The sequence below is a fragment of the Crocuta crocuta genome, unplaced genomic scaffold, assembly GCF_008692635.1.
Source record: "Crocuta crocuta isolate KB4526 unplaced genomic scaffold, BGI_CrCroc_1.0 scaffold149, whole genome shotgun sequence".
Lineage (NCBI taxonomy): Eukaryota > Metazoa > Chordata > Mammalia > Carnivora > Hyaenidae > Crocuta > Crocuta crocuta.
In genome coordinates this window covers 9825991-9845843 of record NW_027551561.1, presented here as the reverse complement: position 1 = coordinate 9845843, position 19853 = coordinate 9825991, and the positions used below count along the sequence as shown (strand labels likewise).

Below are 19853 nucleotides of genomic sequence, written 5' to 3'. Positions count from 1 at the left end.
ATTTATCCTTTGGGGGATTCCCTCTCCACACTGTCAAGAATAAGATGTTTTAACCCAGGGGGTGATCTAACTTTGGGGTCAGGAAGGGGATGAGGGGCGCCCGGCAGGGATGGACCATCGAGTTAAGGCTGGAAGGTAGGTTGTTGTGTCTCTGGGGGCTGCTGGGCCGGGAGATCTCCCTGGAAGGGGGAGAACTCAGCCTTCTTCCCCTGACTGACCCAGGACCTCAACCCTCAGACCCTGATTATGATCCTTGGGTCACCCGCATCTCTCTGCCCTGTGCCCGTGGTGCTGACGGTCCAAAGGCTGGCCTCACAGAGAAGCTGCCAGGATCTGCGACAAGGGGATGAATGAAGTGAGAGCCCTGTGAACGGAGCTGGGGGCGGCAAGATGGACCAGAGGGTGGATAAAACAGCTAAGGGCCAACAGACGCTTGGGCAGACAGACACAGGAAAAGACGACGCTGGGCAATGACAGACACACTCTCTGGAGAACACGGGTGGGGGCCCCGGCCAAGGCAGCACCTCCCCACCCCCCACGTCCCACGCTCACCGCCAATCCCAAAAGGCTGAGGAGCCCCTTGGGGGCCCGGCCGGGCACTGCGCTAACTACAGCACTAAGGGCGGGAGGCCCAGGAAGACCGATGCAGAGGAGGGGTTGGACTGGGCAGTTACCGGAGGCTCTCTCGTCCTCCGCCTCTCACCAGGAGGCGCGCGGCTGCGGGGCCGTCGCAGGCCCGGACCGTCAGAGTCCCACCCGCCCCTCCGCGCCCGAGCCCCGCAGTCCCGGGGGAGGACCCCGCCCATCCGGATGCAGCCGCAGGCGGGTGCCGCGTCACATGATGGCGCAGCGGTTGCGGCGCAGCGCGCCCTGGAAGCGCAGGGCCGCGTGCACGTGCTTGCAGCGGGCGCAGCCGACGCTCTTGAGCAGCTCGCTGAAGAGCAGCAGGATGTGCCAGTTGTACTTGGCCGAGCACTCCACGTAGCCGCACTTCCAGGTCTTTCGCACCAGGTGTGACACGTTCCAGCGCGGGATCACGCGCCCGCGCTGCAGGTCCCGCTTGTTGCCCACGATGATGATGGGCGTCTCTGAGGTGCCGATCACCCTGCGGAGGTGAGGGCGGGGGGGAATCTCAGAACTCCACTGTCCCGTCTCACAACCACTGGACTTCAAGAAGGTCAGGCTGTGCCTGGTCAATACTGCTACTACCATACTTGCCTTGCGGGTGCTGCGCTAAGCCCTCGGGGTACCTTATATTCTCCAATCAGAACAACTGATCTAAAAGGCAGGTACTATTGTTATCCCCATCTTACAGATGAGGAACTTGGGTCTTACCTGTTAGCTGGCTTAAAGTCATGCAGATGAGTGGCCCTGGAGGTTTTGGTTTTTTTTTTTCTTCCCAGAACCCCTGCTCTTAAGCACTGCACTAGACTAGCCACCCCATGGTAAGAATCCCGAAGTGAGTTATTAGAAATGAGGACAGTTGTGTGTGTGTGTGTGTGTGTGAGAGAGAGAGAGAGAGAGAGAGAGAGAGAGAGAAAGAGAGAGAGAGGGAGAGAGAATGTGCAAGAACCAGAGGGTAGTTCATCTAGCACCCCCCACCCCCACTGTTGTACCCTTTCCACAGGAAGCAGCCAGCACGGGGGCAACCACTGAGGTGATAATAGTCTGTATCCCGGCCCCTCACCTCGTCTCTAGGATCTGCTGGCGGATGGTCTTGACGTACTCAAAGCTGTCAAAGCAGCAGATGTCGTAGACCAGGATGTAGGCATGGACGCTCCGGAGTCCCCTGCAACAGGCATCTGCCCACTCCTGTAACACCCCCAGCCAGTGCCAAAGTCAGAGCAACTCGGAGGCCTCCCCTTACCCCCAGCCACCTCTAACCATTGACTGACAGCACTCTCACCTGCCACTGCACCCCAAGCCTTCCACACCCACCCATCCCAGGAAGCCTGGCCCAGGAGAATGGAGGAGCTGCCTGCTGAGGCTTCCCCACCTCCAAGCCAGGATACGGCAGGTCACACTGGCTGATCTCTAGAGCAAATGCACTCACTGTCCTGTGCACATCTGGAGCTGAGATCAGCCTTGTCTCATTTTATCACCCAACCCATCCATCCATTCATCCATCGATTCGGTCCTTTGTCCAAGTACATTTATTAAGTGCCTTTAAGAGCCAAGCCCTCTGAGCTCGTTGATGGATCCTTTGAAATCCTCTATCTTCCAAGGCTCAGTTTCAATACTTCCTTTTCCTCCAAGAAGCCTTCCTGCAAGCAAGAGACTACTCCTTTCATCTCCTTTGTTGTTGTTTTTAATGTTTCTTTCTTTCTTTCTTTTTGAGAGAGAGCATGAACAGGGGAGCGGCAGAGAGGGAAGGAGAATTCCAAGCAGGCTCCCTGCTGCCCCTCCAATTAGGGGCTCAAACTTATAAACCATGAGATCTTGGCATGAGCTGAAGAGTCAGATGCTTAACTGATTGAGCCACCCCGGTGCCCTCATCTCCTGTGTTCTGAGAATTCTTTCGTTATACCTTGGTTAGAGCTGTTTCCATCCCCAGTTCCCTACTTCTGTTGTGAGCTCCTGAGAGGGCCCAAGCCAGGTCTTCCTCATTTTTACATACCTCCTTCTCCTCCCTGCTCAGTACCTCCCAGCTGTGTTGGCTCTTAGCAGGCTCTTTAATTGCACTGCCTAGACTGATGAGCTCTCTGTGGTCTTGAACCCCACCTGTTCCATGCTGGAATCAATGTGACTCCTGCCTATAACTGCTGCCTTGGATTGCTACTCGAATTGTCCCTTCAGTTTGCTCCATGCTGCCCTCGGGGTTGAGAAGAAAAAGACTGAGACTGGATGCATAGTGGGGCTGATGTGGAGCAAGACCCAAAGGCAGCTCCAGGGAGACAGACAGCATCCTGAATGCTTGTCGCAAATTCTCAAAGAGGGGCTGCAGCTCAAGAGGAGTAGGCTCCTGGAAAGGCTGAGTGTACTAAAGGGAAGGTTCCTCCAGAGACTAATTAGCTGATTAACCTTCCAGCAGATGGCAAACGCAAGAGCAGTTGAAGGCAGCTGGTGTGTGGACAAGAAGGGGGTCCCTGAAGCTGGGGGAGGGGAGGCCCCCGAGGACAAAGGGAACTAGGGTCTTCTCCCTTGAGGGCCCAGGCAAAAGACCCAGAGGAGGTGCAGACATGTTCCCACGGTGCCAGCTTATGAGCTGCCCTGGGGCAGGGGCCAGGCTTGCAGGACTACAGCTGGTTCTCCACCTCAGAGCAGGAAGAAAAGAAGAAAGACTCGAGTAGCAGGGGTGGTGAGTTAAGTCTGGCTCCAGAAAAGCACTTCCCAACTCAAAGGCTGAGAAGCTGCTGCAGTGGATTTCCCCAGGGAGATGATGTGGCATCTTTTCTTGGTGCTGAGTTTTAACTCTGGTGCAGGAGGAAGATGCTGAGGACAAATCTAAAACCACAGGGAACCAGGAGCTGGCTTCAGGCCAGGGAAGACTGCACTCAGCTGGACACGGTGCCCTCTGGGAGCCTGGGACCCCCACGTGCATGCGGTTCCTCCCCCGTCTCACCCAAGGGGTGAAGATCAGCAGGAAATAGGAGAGATGGGGAGACAGGCAGAGAGGCTCCCACCTTCTTCCAGCCCTTTGCTGCGAAGAAGGAAGAGCTACCAGTCTTTGAGGGTGACAATCCCTTCTCTCCCCCAACATGCTGCCTCCTCCAGGGGGCCTCCAGGCTGGCTTCCCGCCTACTGCTCTCTGGGGATGGGGGGCCCTAAAAGGGAGAGGAGGAAGTCTCCTGATTGTCTAGGTTGTGCCTTCACTCTTAATTGAAGGGAGGGAGCAAGAAAGCTGAGCTTTCTTTCCAGCTAGCTCTGTGGGGGATTCCAGACTGTAAGAAATTATCTTGGGACTGTGTCAACAGAGAAGGAGCACTGAAAACGGAGTCCAGTTCTAAGGACACCTGGGTGCCGATCATGCATTTGTTGGTCTAACCTCAGCTTCCTCTTCTGATAGGAGGAAAGGGGCTACAGAAGGAACGACTGAGGCTCAGAAAATGCCACTCTCTTCTGGGCTGGATCTCATCTGTCACTGGGGAAGAATGCATTTCTCTTTTCTTTACAGACAGTGGCCATTGGGATTCTTAGGTTTTATACTGATCTTTGGCAATGCAGGGTCCTTTCTCTGCTCAGAGTCCCTTTCTTGTGCTCCAGAGTGATGTCCTGGACAGCCCAGAGAGTCTAAAACTGAGGATCAATCAGGAAGAAAGAGGCCAACGATCCAACAGAAAGAATGGAAAAAGGCATTACTAGGTGTCAAAAAAGAAGTGCAAAAGCCCTTAAACATATGAAAAGCTGCTCAACTTCAGTCAGAATCAGAGATGCAAATAGAAACTATTCTGAGAACATGTCATCTCATCCATTAGACTGTCAAAACTCCAGAGGATGGACAATACATCCTGATGGTAAGGCTTTAGGGAAATGAGCACTCGCATACAGTCCTCCCAACCTAAAATGTGCAAATTTCTAGAAGAGGAAGGAAATCTGACAACACCTTCCAAATCCAGCTGCCTTCATCCTTTGACCTGGCAATGTCATTTCTCGGTCTCGTTTCCACAGATATACCTCCCTGTTTGCAGAGAGGCTATGAACAAGGTTATTTGTGTGGCATGGCTTAAGACAGCCAAAGACTAGAAACAACCCACTTGTCCAACAGGAGGGGACCCCATTGGACATCTCTCCAATGGGGGCACAGTGTGGCCATGCTACTGACATTCAGGTACTAACACTCAGGGAAGATCTCCATGTTAGAACGTAAAGCAAAAAGACAAGGTGCAAAGCAGTTTTTTTTCTGCAAGAAAAGAGTAAGAATACATCTTCTTATTTATCTAAAGAAACACTGGAAGTGATAATAAAAAACCAATGAGAACGAGGCAAGAATCAGGGTGAAGAAGGCAGGGGCGAGACTGGGATTTCTCTGTGTGTGCCTTTTTCCAGTTTCGACTTCTTTTAAAATTTTAACAAAGTTTGGACCTTTTTTTTTTTTTTCTTAGAGAGAGGGCATGAGCAGGCAAGAGGGGCAGAGGGAAAGAAAGAATCTTAAGCAGGCTCCACGCTGAGTGTGGAGTCTGATGCAGGGCTCGATCCCATGACCCTGGGATTGTGACCTGAGCCGAAATCAAGAGTTGGACACTCAACTGACTGAGCCGCTCAGGCACCCCACAAAGTATGGACTTTTAAACTATGTCTTACCTATTCCAAAATTGATATTAAATTAAATTAAATCTACAACAAAATGTGAAACAAATAAGCCATTCAATGTGCAAGACTGGCACAAGATCTGAGTATCCACTTGGGCTGCTGTTCAAGTCCGCTGTGGAGGAGAACCAGAGGGCCATGACCCTGGATGCGCTGCCCTGTTTCACCGTTTCCAAGAGGACCATGTGTGGATCAGGTTTTGGTCTTTGTTGTTAATCCCCTGCATCTTGGATGAGACAGACAGGTATCCCTGGGCTTGGGCCAAGGCCTTCTTCCCCGGAGTTGCTGAGACAGTGCTGAGGCCTAGCTCCTGTCCCAGAGATTGCTGTATTTGTTGACACAACTGGCCAAGCTGTGGCCCCTGCCTGTCCTTCCAGAGAAACTTCTGAACGCTCTGGTCGGGAGCTTCCTTCGGTGAGCAGATCTTAGAGCTGAGTCTCCACTTGCACCCTCTCCCCTCTCAAGCCAGAGGTGGAGAGAGGGAAGGGGGACCTGGGCCCTGCAGGCTGGGGAAAGGAGCACTATAAGCCAGGACACTGGAGGCATCTGAATCCACCCCCTGCAGGAAGGGTGCCCAGAGAGCCAGTCCTGAGGTCAGGGGGTGGGACATCACTCAAAGAAAGGCCTGTGGACGAGTGGAGAACGTACCTTTCCCAGGCCCTGGCTTTTTTCCCGCTGTCTCTTCTATAGACAACAAGGGTCTGAGGCCATGGTGGGCACAGCCTGGAGTATTAATAGCATCTAGGGTTCCTGCCTTTCTCTGCACTGCCCCTTACCTGCCCAGTCCCACTGAGATGACGCGATGCCTCCGACCACCACACTTCCTGTACTATGTAATAATTGCCAGTTTGCCTTCTCGCCCGACCAGGAGAGCAAACTGCACATCCGTTCTGCCCGCCATTCTGTCCTGGCGCGCACCACCCGTTATACGTTCATTAAAGGTGCATTGAATAAAGCAGCACAGCACGCACACACACGATAGCTCGAGGCAGGGTGGCCCATGGTGCTGCACGGAGCCCTAAGAGCCTGAAGGGTGGGGACAGGGCCACAGCCTGCAAGAGGGGGAGTNCGGGCTCCTCCCCCGCCCCTCCCCTCCCTGGCCGGCCACACCAGTGAGACTCCTACCTGCAGCGTGTTGACAGGGAAGGTGCTGATGGGTGGGAAGTCGAGGATCTGGAGGTCGTGCACATGGCCGTTCATGACGACAGCAGGCAGGTAGAGGCGGCGGGCGGTGGTGGGCACGCAGACCTCGCTGAACTCGTTGTACAGGAACTGGCGCACGATGGCACTTTTGCCCACGCCTCGCGCCCCCAGCACGGCCACCCGGTAGGTAGAGACCATGCCTCCCGCCCCGCTCCGCCACCGCGTCCTCGCCGCTGCCTGGGGCTCCCCCGGGCTGCATATTCCAGGGGCTGGGGGCTCAGCCACCGTCAGGACCCACCATTGCTGCCCCTGTTTTGCCCCGGGCCCTCTGCGGCCTCCACCTGGACTGTGGGGACAAGAGGTGGGCTTGGTGGGCCTGCGTTTCTCTGGACCTGTCCTGTACTTCCCCACCTTGGCTGAAGCTGTTACTATCCCTCAGAGAGCCTCCCCTTTCCCAGAACACCTAGCTCCATCGACCCACAGCCTCTCCATCCTCGCTTCTCCTTTTTTTTCCAGCCACTGACCCACCCACTGGTGGGAACCACTCTTTCTTGTGTTACAACCGGATGTGTGGCCACTTCTGACCCCCAGCCAGGCCAGGCTGCAGAGCAGAGTGGGATGCACACTAGACCTGCTCCAGTCCCTGCTTTCCCATAGAGCCCAGGATGCGCTGAGGCCTGGTAGGTCTCCTCAGAGGCTCTCACAGCATTTTGTGGGGAGTTCTTCATCGGGCAGGACATTTTACATCCTGTGGGAACCCTGGCCCAGATGACCACTTTGGCTCTGGAGCACAATACTTATTGAGCACTTACTGTTAGCACAGCTGCTTGGTTACCCATAGTCAACGGAAGAACCCTCAGGGATGTGTATCCCCCTTTACAGAAGACTCAAGAGGGAGCGAGAAGTGTGCCCAAGGGCACACAGCTGGCAACAGCAGCCACTCCCCTCCACAAAGTTGCAATACCTCTGACCTCCAAGTTTAGTGCTTCTAGTTGGTCGATGCCTACAGGCCAAGGGCTGTGTCTCATTCTCTGGCAATCCCCCCCTCCCCCTGCCAGCAGGTGCCCAGGAAAGGGCTGCTACAGGGTTGGACCTTGCTATGGATTCATTAGCTCCTTGCTTGCTCAGTTTCAGTGACTTTGGAGCTTTGGGGTAAACCCCAGCTATGAAGTTTCCTAGCTGTGGTCAGAGGCAAATCACCTACCCGGTCTGCACACGTATAAAGTAGGGTTAATAGGTCCTACTTCCAGGATAATCCAAGCAAACCTCCTAACCAGCTGCCTTCTCCTGTTGGGGATGGTGACCAGGGAGACTGGTCCATGCCTGAGACCACCTGTCCAGGGACTGTTCACATGAGGGCAACACCAGTGCCTACTATGTGGGCCCAGGGCACATGGATTTACTAGATTCCAACAGGGCCATGCATTTCAGGATATGTGCATGCCTTCTCTGTGGATATATGTTCTTTCCATATATGCACAGTTCTCAGCTGAATGTCCCTTAGTCTGGCCTGGCTCAGAAAATCCAATCTATTGGGTATGTGTACATACAGCATAATAAGCAGAAGGCAGGATTTGGGGTGAGACCACCAAGGTTTGATTCCCAGCTCTGCCACCTAAAATGTGTCCTTGGGCAAAAACTTCATAGGGTGTTGTGAGGCCATGAAAGTAAAGCCCAGTGCCTGGAACAGCAGGTGTTCAATTAACAGCAGCCACAGTTATGTACAGGGGTCCTTCATTCATCTGAGGTTTACTAAGATCTCAGTGGGACCTCCTAGAGTTACCAGGATGGGTCACTATCCCCTTTTGCACGGTTGTGCAGCACATACATGTTGTGTGGTGTGTGCCTATGAGAAAGAGAGGGAGAAGAGAGACTCTTCTCCCTGTTTTATTGAAGGTAAAACCAAAACCAAAAACCAGAGACTCAGGGAAGTGAAGACCACATAGCCAACTGAGCTATCAACCAAGATGAGGACCCAGATCTCCTTTCTGCCCCATGTGGTGTCCTTTCCCCAACAGGTGTTTATCCACTTCTATGGGCTTCCCATTAGGGTAAGTACCAGTGCCTCCTTCCCCCAAATCCCTCCAGGCCCTGGGCCCCTTAGCCATCCCTGGACACGGTCAGCTTGGCAGAGATCCTCAGCAGGTTAATTACATAACCAGCACAGGCAGGTGGGGAGGGGGGCATCCTGGGGGAGGAAAAGAGGACAAGGAATGCAAGAAAAGTCCCCGACCTCTCTCTCTGGGTGTGGCAACTTAGAGGCATCTAGAATGTGTCCTACCTGCAGATTCTCCCGGACACCACACTCCCTGCACAGAAATCAACCCTTTCTGGAGAACTGCTGGGAAATAAACGGGGCAGAGAGCTGGAGCCAGGGAGGGGACACAAGAGAGGCCCCTAGGCTGGGGCCACCCTCCTGGAACTCACCAGGCCCAAGTGTGGCCCTGTCTCTGACTCAGAGATGACTGGTGTTTCCTCACTCTTCTCAGGCAGGGGTCCTGGGTCTAAGTGCCTATTAACCTAACATCCCTAGCTGGGTGGGGACTGAAGAGGGCTGTCCGGAGCATCAGGGCCCAGCTCCCTGAGAGCTCCCTCCCCAAGGCCTGCGCTCTGCAGTGAGTCTGCAGACAGCGCCCAGGAAAGAGACGGGGGACACACACAGGGGCCAAAGCTTGCTTTTTGTCCCCTCCCCTAGGCCTGGACACAGGAGTCCTGCCCCAGACTGGCGGCCCTGGCTTTGCGGTCCCATGGGCAGAGTCACACGTCTGCCCGCTGTTTGTCCCTACACGTTCATGTGGGAGTGGGCGGGTGGGGGCGTCAGAGGATGCTGGGCTCCCCATGACCTGATTGGTAGGAGTCTAGGGGGGATGCCAAAGCCCTGCCTGCTCTCCGNGGCTGGCGTTCCGCTGGGTCCCTGAGCCTGACAGATTCGCTCGCACGGCCCTGGACGAATTCTTGAACCCCGCGCTTCGACTTGCTCCCTCTCCTGACTCACCCTGCCAGGATTTTNGCCCCCCCTTCCCCACTATGTTCACCCAGTTTCTCTCTCTAGGTCCTTCTGACCCCTTCCCACGCCAGTCCACCGCGGGGACCTCGTACCGGTTACAGCGTCCCGCCTCTCCTCTGCCGTCCCGCTGGAGGACAGAGTGCAGGGTGGTCACGCTCGCCCTTCACTGCATCAGTGCAAGAAGGGCACACCAGGCTGGCCGCAAAGCATAGCGTATCTCCTGCCAGTGAATGACCTCCACTCCCCTAACCCCACTGCTCCCCTCTCTTCTCCAGACCAGGAGATGGCCAGCATTTGCAGGGGCTGCATGGAGGCACAATCACCTATATATTTATTCTAAAACCAGTGGCCACAGCGTCATTCAGCCTCGATAACTAGCATTTACTGAGTGTGGACTGTGTGCTAGACAACAAGCTCCAAGCTTTGCCTGCGTCCTCACATTTAATCCTCACAAGTCTATGAGGTCGATTCTACAGATGAGATAGCTGGGGCCGGAGAGGGGCCAGAGTCTTACTGGAGGGCAAAATTTGGAATAGAAGATGGGGATTTCTAGTTGGGTGGCCCTCCCAGCCCTAGAGGGAGAAGACTGCCCAGCAGCACTAATTATGTGCTGTGTGAAAAACCAAGGCCTGGGAAGAGGGTACAGGGAGGGGACCAACTAGGGGAGTCAGTGAAGGTGTCAGAGGAGGCAAGTCTCAAGGAAGAAGACTTGAAAGAAATGGATTTGGGGAGTCAGGGTGAGAGAGAGATTGTAGGAGAGGAGGGCTGCAGATGAGAGAAGATGGGAGCAAGTACAGAGCTTTGAGAAGGGAGCCCAGGGGCCTGGCAGTTTGGTGAGAGGAGGCAGAGAGGGGGCTTGAGGTGAGGTCTCAAAGGTGGTGGTGATTGCTGGGTAAGGAATTTGGACCTAGCTCTGTGCTGGATGGGAAGGCAATGAAGGGTCTTGCAGCAGGGCGGGGACCACCTGGCCAGAGTCACATTTTGCTTGCCTGCAGGGCAGGAAGAGGAAGAGGAAGCCCAGAGAGCTCTCCTGTGCTTTTACCCCTGGGACCAAGCATCCTCCACTGCAACTTTCTAGACTTCCTATTACTCCTGGGCTCCAGATTCCTCATGGAGCCAGTTTCCTCCTCCTTCTGGGCTCCGCAATTTGGGCATGTTTCCAATTGCTCCTCCTCTCTCTTCTATCCAGACAAAAAGTGTAGTGGTTATGAGCCTGGGCCTCAGAATTGGACAGATCTGGATTTAAATCCTGGCACTACCACTTACTAAGGGACTATGATAATAACTGAAGGCAAGTAACTTGAACTATCCTAATCCTAGTGCCTTATCTGTAATGTTTATTTATTTTTGTGTGAGAGAGAGGAGAGAGAGAGAGAGAGAGAGAGAGAGAGAGAGAGAGAGAGGGAATCCCAAGCAGGCTCCTCACTGTCAGCACAGAGCCTGACACAGGGCTTGAACTCATGAACCGTGAAATCATGACCTAAGCTGAAACCAAGAGTCAGGCGTGACTGAGCCACCCAGGTTCCCAGCTATTGCTTTATTTGTGAAGTGGAGATGTGCTCAGTCGTCCTTATGGCATAAAGGAGCTACAAGTGTGTAGAGTTCTTAACAGCAGTGCTTGACCTGTAGGAAGTCTCAATATGTAGCCTTTATTTTTTCTTGCCTTTTAATTTTCTTAATGTTTATTTATTCGGGGGGGAGGTTGAAGAGAGAGGGAGACAGAGGATCTGAAACGGGCTCTGTGCTGACAGCAGAGAGCCCAATGTGGGGCTTGAACTCATGCACCAAACTGTGAGATCATGACCTGAGGGGAGAACCTGAGCCAAAGTCAGACACTTAACCAACTGAGCCATTCAGTTGCCCCTTTTCTTGCCTTTTTAAGACATTCAGCCATTCATATGGGAGGTTGAATACCACTTTGGGAAAGCATTTCCTTTTATTCTCAGTGGACTTCTTGTGGTTTGGGGTGGTGTATGAGAAGGGCCAGGGCAGCAGCTAGAAGCAAATACAGAGTTGAAAAGGATATGGGTTTCTTTGGGAAGAATTTTCAGGGAGAAATCAGATTTTACTGACCCATGGGGTCATAACAGTGTCACCTAGAGTAACACTTTTCCTAACTTAAATTGTCCAGGGCATTATCCACCCCACCCCCCCCACCTTGTATCTCAAAATCGTTAATGTTTACTGTGACCAAGAATCTCAGGCTTTATGTCTTCTGGCCATCACCTCCATTCTGGTTCTATCTCAGCCCAAGGTGGACTAGAAGTAGAAATCGTGCAATGCTCATACTCGCACCCTAGCACCAGCCTTCTCAGAAGTTTCTCCTACTAAGGGAACATAAAGCCAAAGGTTCATTATGGGGCCTCATACTTGCTTTCAGTGGTAGGTCATTTAAAACATTTTTATATAAAAAACAAGCAGCCATAGTATTAATATAAAATGCAAAATATGCCTGTGTTTAAGACTCAGCTAAGTCTTGGGGCGCCTGGGTGGCTTAGTCTGTTAAGCGTCCGACTTTCGCTTAGGTCATGATCTCGCGGTTCGTGGGTTCAAGCCCCGCGTGACTCTGTGCTGACTGCCAGCTCAGAGCCTGGAGCCTGTTTCAGTCTGTGACTCCCTCTCTCTCTGACCCTCCCCTGCTCACGCTGTCTCTCTCTCTCCTAGAAAGAAATAAAACATTAAAAAAAATTAAATAAAAAAGACTCAGCTAAGTCTTTTTTTTTTTTAATTTTTTTAAATTTATTTGAGAGAGAGAAAGCATGACTGGGGAGGTGCAGAGACAGGAGGAGAGAGAGAGAATCCTGAGCAGGCTCCATGTTGTCAGCAGGGAGACGGATTGGGGTTCAAACCCACGAATAGAACTGTGAGATCATGACTTGAGCTGTAACCCAGAGTTGGATGCTTAACTGACTGAACCACCCGGGTGCCCCTAAGTCATTTCAGTTTACTGAGAGTCACTTTGGGCTAAGAACTTTTTACACTGTAAGGCTTGCTTACTTTCCTCTATCATTACAATTACCTTGGTGAAAAGATTTGAGAGGCTCTCTCCTTGGGTCTGACCTTGGGCCTCCTGTGGCTCTGGTTCAGCTGGGGATGCCTGAGATACAAGTGCAGACTCTGGGGGAGCAGATGCAAGGGTCCACTTGCAGCAGCTGAGCCCCAGACACCTGAGGGGGCAAAAAAACCCCACAAATACCAGGAACTGCCTGGTCCACATGGCCCCAAACCTCCATCATGGCGGAAAACCCCGCTGAGCTTTCAGAGGCTGTTTGGCCAGATTCTGGATGCCTAAGACCAGAAGTAGAGAGTGAATGAAATAAGGGAGGGAAAGCCCAAGGCTAGATTTGAACATCCTCCTCTAACACCCATACAGTGGGAGAAGACCCTGAGCCATTCTCTTGGTCCCAGAGTGCTGGGGCAGTCCCGTTTCAAAGCAGTTCTTCCAGAGATTAAGTCCATCTGGGTCCCATCAACCCCCAAATCAGCCTTCCCCTTGTTGGCAGCATCAAGAATGGCAGGGCAAAAGCTAAATGAGAAACTGAGATGGTAAGTTTGCAGCCAACTCGGAAACTTTTCAAGAAACATCCTTGTTGCTAATAACATGTCTGGGGGCTGGTTGGGATTCTAGGATTAGTGCTCAGGAGATAGAAACGGGTAAGAACGGGGGAGGTGTGATCTTTCCCAAGTGCCACACCAGGTATTAAAATAAACAGGCTCTTGCCTCCTGGAGCTGGGGGTGGTGGGGAAAAGAAATCTGGGTCCAAGCAAAATCAGAAAAAGCATCAATGCATGAGGTGGGAGTAGGAAGACTCAATCCTGGGAGTCCTCAACTGTTTTTTAGCTTCAGAAACAATATACCTGAGATCTCAGGATTTCCTAGACACCATTAAGAGGGCTGAGAAGGATGGTGCAATCCAAGGTCAAAGTGTGGAACCAGCATGCCCTGCTTTTAGTTCCATATCCTGGTAGCTTGGGGTTTCGGCAAGGCCAGCCATTGGCCTGGTGGCTGAGTGTAGAGGGGCTGGAGGGCCTATTACAGAAACTTTCATTGGAAGTGAAGTTCCACTGTCATACCTCACATGAAAAATGCGGATAATGCCAGATTCATGGAGTAGGCAGGTATCATGTGCATCAAAGTGCTCTACAATCTTTTTTCCCAGTATGATTCCAGATAACAGGCATTTTATTTGACAACTTTTTTCTTATTTTTGAAGACTGAAGTATAGCTGACATGCAATACATTCGTTTCAGGTGTACAACACAGTGATTTGACAATTACATACATTATGAAATGTTCACCGCACTATGTACTGTTTGTTACCATGCAAAATTTTTACATTATCGACCACAATTCCCTATGTGGCTCACTTTTGTGGCTTTCTATAAACTGCAAGTCTGTACCTCTAATCCTCTTCACCTGTTTCCCTGATTACCGCTGTCCGCCCCACCACCCACCCTGTCCCAGTGCTTTTACCATTTGTCACCTGTATTTCTTTAAAAGTAGGCGGGGCACCTGGGTGGCTCAGTTGGTTAAGTGTCCAACTCGGCTCAGGTCATGATCTCACAGTTCATGGGTTTGAGCCTTGGGTCAGGCTCTTTGCTGACAGCTAGCTCAGAGCCTGGAGCCTGTTTCAGATTCTGTGTCTCCCTCTCTCTCTGACCCTCCCTTGCTCACCTTGCTCATGCAGTCTCTCTCCCTCCGTCTCAGAAATAAATAAAACATTAAGAAAAATTAAAAAATAAATAAAAGTAGGCAAACAGGTGTGTCTTTCTCGAGCAGTGATTTCCAACCCAGCTGCACATTAGAAACACTGGAGTTCTTTCAAAATGCATGCCAGGTCCCATGTCAGCCTGGCTGAGCAGAATCATGTTTTTGAAACCTGAGATGTGGTTATCAATGTGTACCCAAGAGTTAAGAGCCTCTGGGGGCACCTGGCTTGCTCAGTCGGTGGAGCATGCAACTCTTGATCTCAGGGTTGTGGGTTCGAGCTCCATGTTGGGTGGAGAGATTACTTAAAAATACAGTATTGGTGGGGGGGGAGTGGAGAGCCTCTGCCCTAAGGATTTTTTTTTTGCCCAACCTGATACCATTCTTAGTTGGTGAAACCGGATAGATCTCAGGACAGTTCATCTCATTTCTTTGACCTTGAACCTCAACAAAGACCATCCTCACCCCACTGCTTCCCAAGTGTTATTCCTGTTACAGCTTGAGCTAACTGCCAAGCCAGCAACATGGCGACAACCCAAAAGTTGCTGGCTGCCAAAGGCAGTTCATTCATGGAGTTTGGACACCCAAGTAAAAACTCCTAAGTGCTAAGCAGCTTCTCTACCTTCACTCTAGTGGTGAGGGGATCAGGGTCTCAGGGCATTTTGGCTTTGGATCCCTCAGCCTCTTTCCAGCGTTCCAGGTTAGGAGACCTCAGAGGCTGTTGTTCAACAGAATCTAGGGAGGGGCCTCTATGATGCAAATACCTGCGACTAGGCTTGAACTCCTGGGGAAGCTTGCCTTTAGGCATGAATTCTATTCACTTGGGAACACATCTGCCCAGAGTTCAGGTCCCAGTGGTGCTTATACATTTTGAGATTAATCGTCTTGGGTGACAGGAAGCTGGTGAGTCGCTCTGCTGTGCAGCTTCTGCCCCTGTCTTTCTGGCTGGCTGCCCGCCCCTGGGACCACCTGCCTGGGGCCCAAGGAGGGAACCTGCCAGAGGATATAGCGAGCACTTCCTGCCCCGCCCCGTGGTGGTGGTGATAGGGGGCTTGGTTAACAGGAGCCTCTGTGAGGTACAGAATTCTTCCTCACATCACTCGTAATTTCATCTGGCTAAGTCCCTGAGACGGTTAGGTAGCCGAAAGAAAAGTTCTAACAGTATGGTTATTGATGTCCCACCCTGTCCTGGACAGCAGTGTTGTGACCTAGAGGGTTGGTTCTGGGAACAAAGTCCACACCACAAACTTCTATTTTGTGTAAATGAGTTTATTGACGAAGACACAAGGTCAAGCTTCCCCCAACCCCTACCCTCCCCAAGAACAGATCCCAATAACCAAAGAATGATAAGCATTCTTAGGGTGACATTTACCCCTCTGACTCCCAGTGGCTCTCCACAACACAGACACATGAGAGGCTCGGGCGAGGACAGACACTCAGGGAATCTCTGACCAGCAAGAGTTCTGGGTGTGTGTGTGCTTCCCTGCCCTCTGTAGGACACCAGCTGATGTTACAAAGACATACTGAGGCAGAGGAGAGGAGAATGGAGGGCAACCTCCACTACGTTTCCCCACTTTGGCCGAGCTTGATGTGGGCCAAAAGGGAAGCTGCAGTGGAGGTGACAGGCTCTATCTCTTCAGAAGAGAAGTCCTTTCCACGGAGGAGGCTCCCTCCCTACCCGCTCAGGGCTGCAACAGGAGGCAGCCTCCCCAAGGAGTGAAGGATTTCCGGATTGGCTCAGTCAGGTGAGCTAACAGCAGCCAGTTACCCACCACTGCTGGAGAAGGTGAGAAGCCTCGTTTCAGAGGCAGAGGGACATAGTCTAGTATAAAACTGTGTGCTGTCTGCTTAGCTGACACGTACATTTCCTCGTGGAACTATAGTTTGCTCGGAAATAGAAACATATTTGTAGTGTGAACCTTCTTCACTGCCTATGTCCATCCGACTCCATTATTTCCCAATAAGGAAACTTATCAGTCTGCTTTTCCACCTAACACACGACCAACCTACCCACATCCCGCATACATCCCCTGTGCTATTTCCTGTTCTCCATGTGCCTCGGGTGGTGAGTGCAGCACAAGGGCTCTCAACCCCAGTAATTCTTCTCTTGGAGAGTCTCAAGGTTTAAGAAATTGCTTTGGGGGACCCACTCCCCAAAGCTTTGTACCTGTTGTGAATCAGGGTTATTTCAGACATGACAGGGCTGTAGGGTAGTTTCTGCTCTTGTTTTCTAGGATTCCTCCCCTTGGACTCACTCTGAGGTCGGAGTTCAACATGAGGCCTTTGGGCCCCAAGGTGCCTCTGACTTGAGAAGGGCATCGGAGAAGTGCGGTCTTGTTCACAGACCCTGAACACGGGGCCCCAGGCAGTGTGACAAGTGCCCACAGATGTAATAGTGTGAACACAGCTAAAGAGTTGGTACTTTGGACACAAAGCACTCTTTGACAAAACACGCCCAACGTGTTAGGGGATTTCATATCTCCCAGTCTTCTGAGAGAGGACAAGAACTGACTGACCCTCTGAGATGGTCTCAACTGCTACTGAGCCTAATTAACATGAGTAAAGGGCAGATCAGGTTGTTAAAGGATAAGTGAGTCTGTGACCTAAGCTCACTTCATCTCTGCACCCACCCTGCTGGCTTCAAGAACTGTGGCTCTTGGAGGGTGTGTGGAAACACTCCACTACTCTTATTCTGGCATCTGGATCTACCTTCTGGTAACTAAAGAGATACTCTGCTGCCGCCTGATGCCAGTGAATGGAGTGGCCAAATCAGTATGGAGTATGAGAAGAGCCACAAAGCAGCAGGACAGAAAAGGTAAGAGAAAGGCATGGAGAAAAGAAAAATTAGTGAGACGCTCCTGCAGTGAAAACAACATTGCTGGGAATTTAGGAGACCCAGGCCACCAGCTCTACAACTCAATAGCTAAAAGGCCTCAGGCAGTCTACATCTTTTTTTGCCTTTTGTCTTTTTCCATTTTAGGAAAAACAGGGTTGGATAAGTTATTACTTAAAGTCTGTTTCAACTCTAAAACTAGGATTTTAGATCTGAATTGTAGCTGAGAAGTAAATTAAATCCAGGGCTGGAGTGGGGGGAACACAGTTTTGATCCTGATCCCCATCTCTATTCAAATTGATCAGTGTTAATGGGTTAGATTGCAGGAAAGGAATGTAGGACGTTGTAATGTCTCTCAGCAGCTTTAGTGCCAACAGGCCCTATATTCCGTGCCCTGAAACACCATTCAAGGAAGACCACCGTTCCCAACTGCAGAGCAATCAGATGAGATGGTAATTTGGGGCAGGGGGAATCACAAGGAGAGGGAAGAAAGTGAAAACCCAAACGAGCAGGGACAAGGTTGCCAAGATGAGAGAACCCCTAACGGGGTGCAAACAACTGCATTTCTTCCTCCAGGACTGTGTGGTTAATGGCAGTCAGGTGTTTTCACACTTTCTACCTGGTACACTATTCCCTCCATTTCTCGTTATGTACAAAAATATAAAACAATAAAGTGCAGTTTATGTTTCAGTGACACTTTTCCTTGCTTTAATGTTTTTTGTCTTTTTCTGCTTTTGAAATGAGCTCTCAATGACAAAATATCAAACTACACTCAAAAATGCCAGCCACTGGCACACTATGGAGAAGCTCACAAGTAAGGACAGATAGCAGCGGCAGGTGGCAAGAGGAGGGAAGTGATCGAAGCAGTGGTTACAAATGTTCACAGGGAGCTAAAACTATCCAACAGGTTGTGCCCTAAGGTTAGCACAGGTTAGACTAGTCACTACCTAGGTGGGTGGCTTCAGTGTGTTTGGGTTCAGATTCTACACGGCAATACAATTACTTCCAGTTAAGAGTTCCTGACTTGCACCAATCACAGGATGGCCGGAGGGCACCGGACCAGTCTGTTAGTTTTTCAAAATGCTGTCGTAGACCTGATAGATGTACTGAGAGACTTCAGGAGCTCTACACTTCAGCGACAGCTGTTGGAGGAAAAGGAGAAGAGGATTAGCATGGAGGCTGGCGTTGGCTCAAAAGGTATCCAGTACCCAGTTCAAGGAAATCTCTTTTGGATACAAAGAGAGAAGAGCATCTTTCATTGAGCGGCCAAACCAAGAAGATTCTGTTAACAAGTTCTGTGGGTTTTAATTTTTCAATTTAATCAATGTCAGGTTGTGCTATGTTTCCACCTACATTCTCTGTGGGTCTGTGAGGTTAGGAATCATCCATACTAAAAACATCAAAACCTCGGACTGTGGGGGAACAGCTACTAATGCTCTGCTAAGGGTCACAGAGATTATTACCAAATGAAAAGGTAAGGGTGAAAGCTGAACTTGTTGGGGTCATTTCAGCTGCCTGCCCCAGTTTCTCACTCAGACAAGGATGGTTATGTCAGTCCCAATTCAGGATGTACAATCAAGCAAAATAAAAGCCTAAGAGGGGGACATCCAAGGCACTGGTCCTTTATGTATTATACCGAGGACAGCAAAAACACTGTTATGGAAGGCAAACAAGAACTAACATAAAGAGACACTGATGTAGTATAATGAGACAGCCATCTATGGTAGGCACCAGCTTCCTCATTTATTTGCTGCCTCCTTAAACAGGCACATAAGACACTCCTGATGGCACTTCTCTACCACCTCTCTTCTTCCAGGCTCACAATTCCAATGTAAAATGAAAACCTTAATAAGAAGATTTCAATGTTGAACACTGAGATTTTCACTTTGCGGGTCAATGAGCACAAAACTTAAACCCAGATTTGGGCACCTGGGTGGCTCCCTCTGACTTGGTTTTGGCTCAGATCGTGATCCCAGGGTCATGGGATCGAACTCCATGTCGTCTCTGTGCTGAGCATGGAGCCTGCTGAAGATTCTCTCTCCCTCCCTTTCAGATCTGTAATCCTTGTTTGTATCAGATTAACCAAAAATATTATTAACAATAATTTAACAGAAGCATGCAAACTGCATTTAGAACCAGAAAATTTAACATTTGCTTTTTGCATTACTGACACCATTGTTTTAATCTTTTAGGGCATGTACGCAAAAGCTACCTTTAACGATATAGCGCTATGAGATTTTATATTCTTTTACCTCTTTATTCTTAGAGACACTGGACAGTTTCACATGGTACAAAAGGTGAGAATGTTTTTGGCAAAAATACCAGGAAGATATTGGTCAACCCTGAATTTCTTTCTTTTTTTTTTTTTAATTTAAACTCAAGTTAGTTGACATACAGTGTAGTATTAGTTTCAGGAGCAGAAATTACTAGTTTCAGTGATTCATCACTTACATATAACACCTAGTGCTTATCCCAACAAGTGCCCTCTTTAATGCCCATCACCCATTTAGCCCATCCTCACACCCCCCATCCCTCTAGCAACCCTCAGTTTGTTCTCTACATTTAACAGTCTCTTATGGTTTGCCTCTCTCTCTGTTATCATCTTATTTTTCCTTCCCTTCACCTTGGTTCATCTGTTTTGTTTCTTAAATTTCATATCTGAGTGAAATCATATAGTATTTTTCTTTCTCTGACTGACTTATTTCGCTTAGGCTAATACACTCTAGTTCCATCCACGTTGTTGCAACCCTGAATTTCTTGAAAAACCTTATATCCTCAAAACTTTGAAGATGCAAATTTAAAAAATTGCAAATACCAGGGCACCTTGGCTGACTCGGTCAGTAAAGCATGTGACTCTTGATCTCTGGGTTGTGAGTTTGAGCCTCTCCTTGGGCATAGAGATTACTTTAAAAAAA

General features: G+C 50.4%; 2 protein-coding genes across 3 annotated transcripts in view; both read right to left on the bottom strand.

Moving 5' to 3' along the window:
• Window positions 1–406: 406 nt before the first annotated feature.
• On the bottom strand, window positions 407–9260 carry RASL10B (RAS like family 10 member B). Its single transcript, XM_077749729.1, has 3 exons — window positions 6373–9260; window positions 1688–1812; window positions 407–1105 (listed from the first exon to the last, which is right to left on the bottom strand). The coding sequence occupies exons 1-3, from the start codon at window positions 6586–6588 to the stop codon at window positions 835–837; spliced, it is 612 nt and encodes a 203-aa protein (XP_077605855.1). The 5' UTR covers window positions 6589–9260; the 3' UTR covers window positions 407–834.
• Window positions 9261–17617: 8357 nt separating this feature from the next.
• Window positions 17618–19853, bottom strand: part of AP2B1 (adaptor related protein complex 2 subunit beta 1) — a 127761-nt gene continuing 125525 nt past the window's right edge. For both annotated transcript variants that reach the window (XM_077749740.1, XM_077749741.1), the window contains one exon: window positions 17618–18080. In XM_077749740.1, the coding sequence (XP_077605866.1) occupies window positions 18006–18080 (75 nt within the window). In that variant the 3' untranslated portion in view covers window positions 17618–18005. The remainder of the gene's footprint in view (window positions 18081–19853) is intronic.

Bases quoted from the DNA above. Each gene is read 5' to 3' on its own strand.
- RASL10B (XM_077749729.1), bottom strand. From the start codon at position 6,588: ATGGTCTCTACCTACCGGGTGGCCGTGCTGGGGGCGCGAGGCGTGGGC. The intron at 1,813-6,372 runs GTAGGAGTCTCA...GGGGTGTTACAG, and splicing joins TCCCTGTCAACACGCTGCAG to GAGTGGGCAGATGCCTGTTG. The intron at 1,106-1,687 runs GTGAGGGGCCGG...TCACCTCCGCAG, and splicing joins CAGCAGATCCTAGAGACGAG to GGTGATCGGCACCTCAGAGA.